The sequence below is a fragment of the Mercurialis annua genome, linkage group LG5, assembly GCF_937616625.2.
Source record: "Mercurialis annua linkage group LG5, ddMerAnnu1.2, whole genome shotgun sequence".
NCBI classification, from domain to species: domain Eukaryota; kingdom Viridiplantae; phylum Streptophyta; class Magnoliopsida; order Malpighiales; family Euphorbiaceae; genus Mercurialis; species Mercurialis annua.
Genome location: NC_065574.1, coordinates 4,867,023 through 4,878,252, shown reverse-complemented (window position 1 = coordinate 4,878,252; position 11,230 = coordinate 4,867,023). Strand labels below are relative to the sequence as shown.

Sequence of the window (11,230 nt, the reverse complement as noted above, 5' to 3'; positions counted from 1 at the left end):
GTTACTTTCATATCCAATGACAATCTATTCCATTATCCTGTTAAAGATAATGTAAGACTGTATCAAAATATGAAATAGCTATGTAGAAATCCATGATGATTTCAAGGTCAAAGGATTATACTAATAGAACTGTAATGAGAATTACTTATGACAGTGATCTATGTAGTATTCTCACAGTGGGTCATCCAGTGCCTTATTTCTCAAATAGCACCTATGATTTGACTTAATATCTCATATACATGATTAGTAAAACATAATCATCAGTCAACATCATACTAGTCTCAATGTTCTATTAAGACTAGGGATAGATGGTATATAATTCTTTTATTAAACCTAAGGGTTCTACTATCAAGTCACATACTCGATGACCTTAGAAAGAATTAACCATTCAAGTATTTTAATCATTAATATAAAATGATAAAAACTGCCAATCAATAAATAATAAAATGATAAAGTCAAAACATGGTCAAACATGATTGACCTAGTGCATATCACTAACAATCACAACATGGAGAAATTAACAAGCTACATACCCTGTCTTGAATTCTCCAAGATTCCCAGAAACATAATCTTGAAGAGTATAAGGTGTATCTGAAAGCTGCATTTTCCATATAGGCAATGCTGGCACTCTCCACATAGATATCAGAGCAAATTCTCTGAAAAGTAAGTTGCAATTGAAAGAAAAAACATTTCATTTCAGAACAAAAAATAGAAATAGTACAAAAGGGCCACAAAAGGCAAAGAGGGATCAATAATATTAGCTACACAAGAAATATGCATAGGCGCAAATAGAAAGAGCGTGTATGAAGAACCAAAAGCCTCCAATTTCATCTCAAGCACAAGCCTCAGCCAACAGTATGTTGCCCCTATTTGACTAAGAGGCCACGGGTTTGAGTCACTGAAAAATCGACAGCATAAAAACAGCAAGAAGGCTGTGCAAAACATTGCTCTCACTCAAGCTTCATAAAACGAGGAGTCTTGGGCACCCACAGCTGAATAATTTTACAACGCTTATTTATCATATTACCCAAAACAACATAGTAAAAGAAATCACAAGTCCACATCAAAAAGTTCAAAGCCATGATCACAGTCAGTTAATGTAGCATAGATATGAAAATAGACACGGGAAACAACAGTTTTAAAAAATATAGGAAACTGAAATATGAGAAAAATGCACAAATGACAAAAAAAGAGCTATTTATAAATATAATGAATATAAAGATAATATTGCTAAGCTTTTATTTTTTATTCGAGATTTAGGTATGTATAATTAAGTTCAGTTTTTTCTTTTGAACTAAACATGTTTCTTTCTATTATTATTAATTATAGACACAGCCTAAAACATCAAGCTTCATTTCCCATGAATTCAGTTTCTGAAACATTTCGGAAACTTACAAGTGCTTCATAGATCCTCATTAATAGCAAATAAAAATAAATATACGGTTTGAGGTAACATTAATTGTTTGTAAATAACTCTTATTTTCTCCTCCAAAATCAATTACCTGTGCATCAATGCCCCCCAAAGAATCTTGAAACTAACATCCTTAACATTGTTAACTGTGAAAGTTGGTGTAAAGAAGAGCCATCGGATCACCGTTGCTTTTGAATGCACTGTAAACGGTGCTGATTAGCCTCTGATGATGACTTATCATATTTTCCACTTTGATTTCCAAAGACCTTGACAGAACCCTGGTACAACATACATAATCATTAGAACACCAATAATACAATGAAATCATAATCATTCGCCTGAAGGGTTCTATTCTTCCTATTTTTCATCAGGGCTTACACATAATGAGCTAGGTCCCATCCTCCTTAAGGACACAAAGTTGCAGCTTTCCATGGCAACAACAAAAAGAGCATATCATGAAAGGGTAAGATGAAACACAAAAGAAAATATTTCACATCCAGACATACCACAGAAGAGACTCATCTTGTTTCTGCATAATTATGAGAGTTTTGATTAGGTATTAGGAGGGCCCAATCACATAATGGAGCAGCATTACACATCAGTATTGCTGTTTTTCTTTAATTCCTCCACATTCCGTTCTACATTCATGTTTCAAATGTATATTTTCCAGTGTGCCCAAAAAATGATTTAAAATGTACATCATTTTTAACCAACGTTAACCTCCATATACAGAAACTCAGGTAACAGATTGTGTAAGCAGATAAACATAAGAGATCAAAACAAGGGTGCTAAACATCCATAAGAAGTTAGACACCAATACTTTATCGTTCGGAAGCTCCATGTTGACCAGTTCCAACATGCCAATGTTTCAATGCCCAAGTTGCTTCTTTGTTACATGCTCCAATTTCCTTTCAGATATGCAAATCAGTCCGTAAATTCAAGTTCTAGTTTCACATACTTAAAGGCGTATGAAGCTAGAAATCGTTACAGATAACGGCGGAACTGTTATCTTGATGTGGCATAGCTAGGGGGAAAAGTTTCATTTCGATGTCCGTTATTGTTTTGTAGAGTCTCCTAAAATTGAACAAAAATGGCTTTTGATGGTTTTGAGCGCGCTTTTTGAACCATTTGCAGCAAGCTAGAAGAAATCAACTGGTAAAAACGCTGCGTTTTACTGCTTTCTTTTTGGTGTGTCCAACAAACTGAAATCAAATTCCCAGTTCAAATCCAACGGTCATTTACTTCACTTGCGTAATTACATGGGCCTTGTATAAAACCCGGTCAACCTGCTACCAAGGATTTTATCTTATGATTTTTAAAAAAATACCAGAAAAATGAATATATTTGAAAAAAAATCTATTATAAATCTACCATATTTTATTAAAAATAATTACAAAACTATCAGAAACCGTGCATGTGTATTAGCTAAAAATACGGAAGTCGTTCGGTACTTTTGCTGCTTAAAATGGTGAGATGATAATGATATAGCTGTAATTCCCGTTTTCTTTTTAATATTTATTTTTTATTTATATAATTTTTATTTTTCATTTTTTAACATATGTTTTTATTTGTTTTTATTCACTTTGTATACATAATGTTAGTTCCATTAATTTGAATGAGATGATTTTTCCTATTCGATAATTTTTAATATTTATATAATATTATTATCTTTATATATATATATATATATATATATATATTATTTATTTATTTTCTTCTATGATATATTTATTTATATAATATTTACTTCATGTTTATTATCATTTTTATGTTTATTTTTCATTCATATAGAATATCTTTATTAATATAATAAAATATTGTGTTGTCTAACAATTGACGATTATGTACACTGTAAACGAATGGAATTTTTTTAAATTATTTTTGTTTATTTTTAATTATTTGAATAATATATAAAAATATATTTACACTGCACACATTGTTTATTTTTATTATATTTTCTAGTTTATTTCATGCTCGTTTTATGTACATTATTATATATATACCTCAAAACTATTTTATATTACGACGGTGTTTACCTTTTCTTTTCAATTTTATTTTCATTTATTTTTTACTTACAAAACAAAACTGAAATTTTAAATTTATTTAATATTAAAGCATTTGTATTTGACTTATTGTTTTTTTGATATATGTTTTTTACATTATAAAATATAAATTTTAGAACTATTTTGATTATAATATTATATATCTTTGATTAATTTTTGCTTATTTTATGGCGAGACAGTAAAAATACAGCTTTGATCTCCATTTTAATTTAATATTTATTATATATTGTTTTTTTTTCAATTTATAATTATTTATTTATAGTACTAGTTTGTTCTATTATTTATAGGGTGCATCTCTATGAGATTGCTAATTCATTGTAGGTAGGGTGAACGATATTTATATAACTCGTTGTATGTATTATATATTAATTCAATTATTATTAGTTTTTATTAATTATATATATATGACCCGTTACTAATTTAATAATAATTCAATTTTTGGTTTGCAATATTTTAATTTTATTTATTATGTACTAATAATTTATATCATATACATTAAATATTAATTAATTGTGAAATCGTTTATGTGACAATAATAATGTAACTTTTTTTATTGAATTAAATTTTTATTTGTATATTTTTATTAGAATCTAACTTTATGTACTTGATTATTCCTATTAAGATTAAACAGTTAGCTCATTAATGTTAGAAACAAATGGAGTTGTAGAATGGGACAAAGATGTTTTAAGGGATCTGGAGAAATTCTTAGGTAGACTCAGTCCACCACGTCATCCGTAGACTAAACCTATCATATTATGACACGTCATTAAAATAATGGCACTATCGTAATATTGTTTATTACTTATTTACAATATTACGATAGTGCCATTATTTTAATGACGTGTCATAATATGATAGGTTAGTCTACGAATGACGTGGTACACTGAGTCTACCTAAGAATCTCTCAAGGGATCTGTTCAATGCGAGAGACCAGGAACTCATTTACTGTGTTCGTTTGGATCAGATAAATAGAGATAATAAGTTGATTTGGGATCCAGAATTAAAAGTTAAGAGTGCTTATCGTTGTCAATTACCAGATTATAATGATAACATTCAAGCAAATAATAATTGCTCTGGAATCTTAAAGTTCCTTCAAAATGCAAATTGTTCATGTGGAGAGTTTTTAAAAACTGGTTAGATAATTTAATCGTGCGTCATGTGGATGTAGTGAACCAGTGTCATATTTGCTTAGAGAGTCATGAGTCAATTATATATGCATGTTTTATTTGAGTGCTCTTTGGCAAGAAAATGTTGGGATTATCACACTTATTTGCAGACTGCAACTATATTATGCAGGTCCTGGAAGTTTTGGAGAGACGACGAGATAAGTCTTTATGGGAAAAGTGGCTTATGGTCTGTTGGTGCCTTTGGAAAGCAAGGAATGATGCTTTATGGAACCAGAGGATCACTAATGCCAAGTGTGTTCTAAATAAGGCTGGACAGGTTTTGCATCAATGGCAGCTGATGCAAAAAAATTTCTGCATTATCTAATTGGAATACAACTATTAAAGGAGGAGACATGGTGTGGAAAAAACCAGAGTATGGTGGCTTAAAACTCAAGTTGACGCGAGCTTTATCAAACGGGAGTATTTTTCTGGTATGGCAGCAGTATTGCAAGATTATAAAGGTTATTGGATTAATGGTTTCTTATCAGCAGATTATTTCTCTGCACACAGACAGCTCAGCAACAGCTCAGCATTGACAGCTCAGCAACAGCTCAGCATTGATGCCTGGTGATGCAACACAGTTCGTGTGTGTGTGTTTCTCTCTTTAGCTTCTGCAGCAAGTCAAGCATGCTCATTGTGTTTTCTCTAGTTAGTGTTAATCCATGTAATTGTAGCTGATTAGTTAGTTAGTTAGACCAATTAGAGATTGCCAAGTGTGCAAAGTTAGTTATTAGTTTGTTGTAATCAGCTCACTATAAAAGGTAGCTGAAGGTTTCTTTTTCAATCTAATGAGAAAATTATTCTGCTTTAGATTACAAAGCTGAAATGGTATCAAAGCTTTAATCAAAACGGTTATCGTTCTATTTTTCTCATTCTCTGTTTGTTTCTCGAGAAACAAACAAGTTTTTTCTTCTTTCTTTCTGATTCACATACAGATTAGATCATCTTGTTCTTCTTGATAAGATGAATTCTGCTGCTGCTACAACAAATCCATGGAGGCAAGAAGAGAATCCTGCTTCTCCATTTTACATTCATCCAAATGAAATCCAGCTTTAGTTCTGGTTTCTCCTGTTCTTAATGGCCTGAATTTTCATTCATGGTCAAAATCGATGAAAAGAGCTTTGTTAGCTAAGAATAAAATGAAGATCATTGATGGAACAATTACAGTTCCCTCTAAAGATAATCCGTTGTATCCAATGTGGGAAAGAAGTAACAATTTGGTGATGTCATGGATTCAAAATTCTGTTTCACCACTGATAAGCAAGAGTATTGAATGGATAGATGCTGCAATTGATGCTTGGAAAGATTTGGAATCCAGATTCTCTCAAGGAGATGTCTATAGAGTATCTGATATTCAAGAAGAATTGAATAATTACAGACAGAACAATCTCAGTGTGGTTGAGTATTTTACTCATCTCAAGGAAATGTGGGATGAACTACTGAATTTGAGACCTTTTCCAAGTTGTTGTTGTGATCCACGGTGTAAATGCGGAGCTTTTGATAAGATGAAAGCATACAAGGATAATGATTCTGTCATCAAATTTCTAAAAGGGTTAAATGATAATTTCTCTACCTTCAGATCACAGATACTGATCATGGAGCCTCTACCTAACATCAATAAAGTTTTCTCTTTAGCCAGTCAACATGAGAGGCAAGTTACTGGTTCCTCTTCAAAACTCATTGAATCTACTGTCTTTTATACTAAAGCAGCAACACAAGGAGATGATGATGTGGTAGCTGGGAATGTGCAATCCCAGTTTAAAAACTATTCTTTTTGCCGGAAAATGTTTAAAAAATTAGGGAAGAATATGATGATATAGAAAAATAAGAGTGATATCGACAATGACATGGCAAAAAGGAAGGTGTGAGTAAGCTTCCGGCAAGCCACGTAGGACAAAAGTCACCGGATTTCATTTGGTGATCGCCGGAAGTTACTAATCACAAAGTACAGTGACCATTTTGGAACAAAAAATTGTTCGGTGACCATTTTGCAATTTTGAGAAAGTACAGTGACTCTATCAATAAACAGTCATAGCTCATTTTTTTCAGTCTCTCAATGAACAATGGCAACCAAAGATGAACAGTCCAATGGCTTGTGAAAAGCATCAACTAATAACAGATATATTTTTTTTGAAAATAATCTTGTGGTCGATGCAGTATTTCAACCATGAAAGAACTTCTTTTCGACTTATAACTTTGGCAAGGAGCGGATCCAAGACTGCACAACATCCACTACAAGAAAAACGCTCATCTTTCTGCAAAGAAAAATAATTTGGTTGCAATAAGACACTAACAGCGACCAAAATTATATCCGGTTGTTTAATTTTATATGTGAATTAAACTTTAAGGACCACATTTATTTTCTTTTCCCAAAACAATTTATTCTGATTCAGTGGCGGAACCATGACTCTAATATAGGAGAATCGAAATTTTTACGTTCGGCTATTTAAAAAATCAAACGGCTATAAATATGGTATAAATCTGTTGATTTGTAAATAAAGAAAAAACCGCCCCTAACACATGTAGGGGCGGTTATAACCGCCCCTACTGGAAAAAAACTTAGAATTTTTTTTTTTAATTTTTTCTAGTGAGGAGGGTTGGCCAACCCTTTTCGACCCTTTCTAGTTCCGCCCCTGTTCTGATTGCAAATATAAATTGTTTAGAGATATCCCGAAGCAAGTATACATGTTATGCTGTTGTTATGGTTTCACACCACAAAATCCAAACTAATCTTATCCTACACCGGCAGAACATTGTTCTATATTTTCTTCCAACAGTCTAGACAATGATATCATTGCATGGTGCAGTGATTCTACGACTGCATGACATGATAAACACTACGAAGTCCAGAGAGTGGAAACTTTTTTTCAATTGTACCCTAAAATATTAAATTAACGTTTTTTTCATTTAAAAATAAAAATAAAAACGTTTTTCATATCTAACATATATTAATTGTTTATGTTTAAAATTTATTTAAATTTAGTTAAATTAATTAAGAATTTAAATTTGTTTATAATTTTTAGTTAGTTTTTAAAAATAAAGAACTTATTTGTATCCTTTTGAATAAAAATGTATCTAATTTTATCTTTAGACTTACTTAATTGAATGATTTATCCTTTAAGTAAAATAATTGTCATAAATTGAAAAATTGGGATACAATTGAAATGAGAAATACAAAATAGAGTAAAACTGACTTATTTTCAACGTCAGTGTATGATTAAAAATGGACTAAAAGGTTGATTTTTTTAACACATTAGGCCTATTAAATCAAGTCATGTTTAAGATAAAGTAAACTCTCTAATTCCAAAACTAATAAACTTTTTGATTCTATTTTAATATTCAAAAATCATTTTAAATTTTAACTAATTTATAGTCCATTTTAGTAAATTTATTAACCAAACCGAATCGAACTGAACCGACGAACTTCTTATGGTTTCTACTTTAATTTTTATCCATTGATTTGAAATGGTAACTGTAATTAATGGGAATTGAGTTCTAAAACACTATGCTCAATATTATAAAAATTTCATTACTAATGCAGCCAATTTATTTTAGGCTATTACGCCGACAGAATCACTATAATACATTTAATCAGGCTGACCAATGGACATGGAATCATTTTTTATAAACTGTAGCTATTAAACAAGTATGCAAAGTATTAAATTTTAGGGCTCTACGTTGTTCGAAGAGGCAGATAAATTTCCAAAATCGATTGAGAAATCAGAATTTATAAAATGAGGTCTTTAAAACCGTCCTATAAAGTGATAAAATCTTCAAACCAAATCGGATTTTAGTACAATTTTGATATGCGATATCGAGATTCGATTAGAACGGATTGAGATTTGAAACAGAGCAATTAAATATACTTCTAATATCTACGGCGGATCCAAACATTGGGAAAAAGGAGCAAATATACTCCTAACATCTGCCTTAGAAAACAAATAAATCCTTTTAATTTTTTTTTATTCCAAAACTGCTCTAAAAGTTCAAAAACCACTAATTTATCGAGATATGAAACAGAGGCAGCAAAACCATCAACACATAAATATATATAATTGAATCGTTCTTAATACTGTAATAATGTATTCAAAATACATTTATTTATTTTTATGATAAACATTAGGATCTCATATATGAATTTATTTTCTATCTAGTTATTTATTAGTTTTTGAAGTGTCTAAGTGCGTAATATGAAGAACATTGGAGAAGAGTTTAGAATATAAGTGTAACCTGACGAGATCTCCAGTTTGGAATAGTATAAGTGACATAGTACAAAGTGATAAGGTTCCAATTTATTCATATAATTAAGTAATTAACATAGTTTTGTATACAAAAAAAGTTGCTCATTGATGATGATAATCTCTGATCTATTCAAGAACCGCCCATTATATACAACAATAGTATTTGCCAAGTTGATATTTTTTGTTCTTTTCCATATAATACAAGAATATTTAGCCCCGTACGGACAATTAATATCCAACCAATGAAATATCGTTAATTAAAAACATCCAATCAATGAAATATCATTAAATTAAAATATCTAATTAGAAGAAAGCGAAATTGAAATATATGCTTAGGTGAGATCAATTAGTATAAATGGATAATAATTGAACTTTTCATGGGACCTAAACTTAAACATTATGTACTTTATCCTATAAATAAAATTTAACTAAAAGTATCACGTAATTAACAATTTTGGTAAAAATTGGCATTAGGCCTAATTTAAATGAAGTAAGCATTTGCCTAATTCCAACTTGTGCTATAATTTATCGTTAATTCGTCTCTATAAATATGTTTACGCATTGAATTAGTCTTAAAAGCAATTAATTTGCTATTAATTAACTGTGCAATGGCAAAAATACATCCTCAAGCACTTCTCTCTTCTTCTACTCCACCTTCATACTTCACATCTAAACAAGAAACTTTTACAATTTGGATGAAATCTCTGCTTTTAAGCGGCACGGGTTGTACTGTTTATGATTCAAACGGCGCTGTCGTTTATCGCGTCGATAACTATAATTGCAAGTGTGGCAATGAAGTATTTCTCATGGATTTAGAGGGCAATGTCTTGTTCACCATCCTAAGAAAGGTAAAAACTAAACAAATTTTGTATTTCTAAAAAAAAAAACTAAACCATTTTCAACGATACATATCGGTGAAATCCAAATATTCCCGATTTGTTTTGGGATAAGAAATATAGAATCGCGAATAATGAGAATCATTTTTTTAGACTAAACGAGACTGAATTTTTTAGGGGACAGCCTGGATATGTAGGCTAAACCCTAATGCTCGCCAAGTGATGATTAATCCAAGCGGCTTTTGTCTACGATTGACTTGCCGCTTGTTCAACCAAAATTCACATATTCGTGCCTTGTTGGTTGAGCAAGAACCATTTAGAGGGTTTCTTGCTCGAGCACTTGGTCTCGGCCGAGAATTCTTGAGTTCTTCCTCGAGTAGTATTCGAGCAAGGTTGTTCTAGGTCTATTTTTCTGTTCTTTTCGCTATTGTTCTCATCTATGCAATTTCTCGCATGAATTACCTATAAATCAAACGCTTTCATATAACCATATAGCTCAAATAACATCAAATAACACTCAGTTCCTAATCAATTTAATCCATACCTTTTCAGCACATCTCCTATATATGAAGCTTCTGGCTGGCGAAACGGGGGAGCGCCTGCCCACCCTGTCCGCCCCTACATAATATGCATACCATCATCACGTATTCATCACCTAACCCTTTTTTTTTTATCATTTTTGTTGAATAGAAATTGAAGATGTTTAGTTGCTGGGAAGGATACCGGTCCGGTGGCGATGCTGAGAAGGTCAAGCAATCTAAGCCAGGTTTTCAAGTAAGAAAAAACTTGAGCCTTGTAAAAGCAGGACTAGCATGCAGAGTAAGTGTAGGATTAGACAAAAACCAACCGTCGGCCGAGTACACGATCGAAACCTGCATCCGGAACGGCAAACCAACGTGCAGGATCGTGGATAAATCTGGACTACACATTGCAGAGGTGACGAGAAAGCAATCAACGGGAGGGATTATATTTGGAGAAGATGTTTTGACAATGGTGGTTGAGCCATCTATGGACCATTCTCTTATCATGGGGATGCTTATTGTCTATAATCTAATTAACTATAAACTTTAACCAAAACTTACATTTACAATCAAACTCTCTCTGTTTATTTTATGAAAAGTGCTTAATAGTTAATTTAATAATTACTTAGTGCAATTAGTTAGTTAGAAATTCAATTGCACTACCATTCTTTTTGAAAAATTGGATGAACCAAAAATAATTATATTTATGTAGAATACTTGAAGATAGTATTGTAATTAGTTGAATATTCTTTGTCAATTCCAAAGTGCATACAGCTGATGGATTATATTCTATATCAAAGATATTATAAAATTTATTTATATAATCCAATCATATAAAAATAATATATTTCTAAATATATTATACATATCTATTTATATAAAAATTTATGTTATTGATGTCTTAAGTTATTTAAAATATTCTACTTTAGTGTGTCTGAACTTATTTTTTTTCTTCATATAAGTGTTTTAACTTTTTACAAGTATACCAAATA

General features: G+C 31.2%; 1 protein-coding gene across 1 annotated transcript; it reads left to right on the top strand.

The window, feature by feature from the left end:
- The first annotated feature begins 9,442 nt into the window (after window positions 1-9,442).
- LOC126682621 (protein LURP-one-related 11-like) lies at window positions 9,443-10,859 on the top strand. Its single transcript, XM_050378357.2, has 2 exons — window positions 9,443-9,729; window positions 10,408-10,859. Exons 1-2 carry the CDS (start codon window positions 9,490-9,492, stop codon window positions 10,786-10,788), a joined length of 621 nt encoding a protein of 206 aa, XP_050234314.1. The 5' UTR covers window positions 9,443-9,489; the 3' UTR covers window positions 10,789-10,859.
- Window positions 10,860-11,230: the final 371 nt, after the last annotated feature.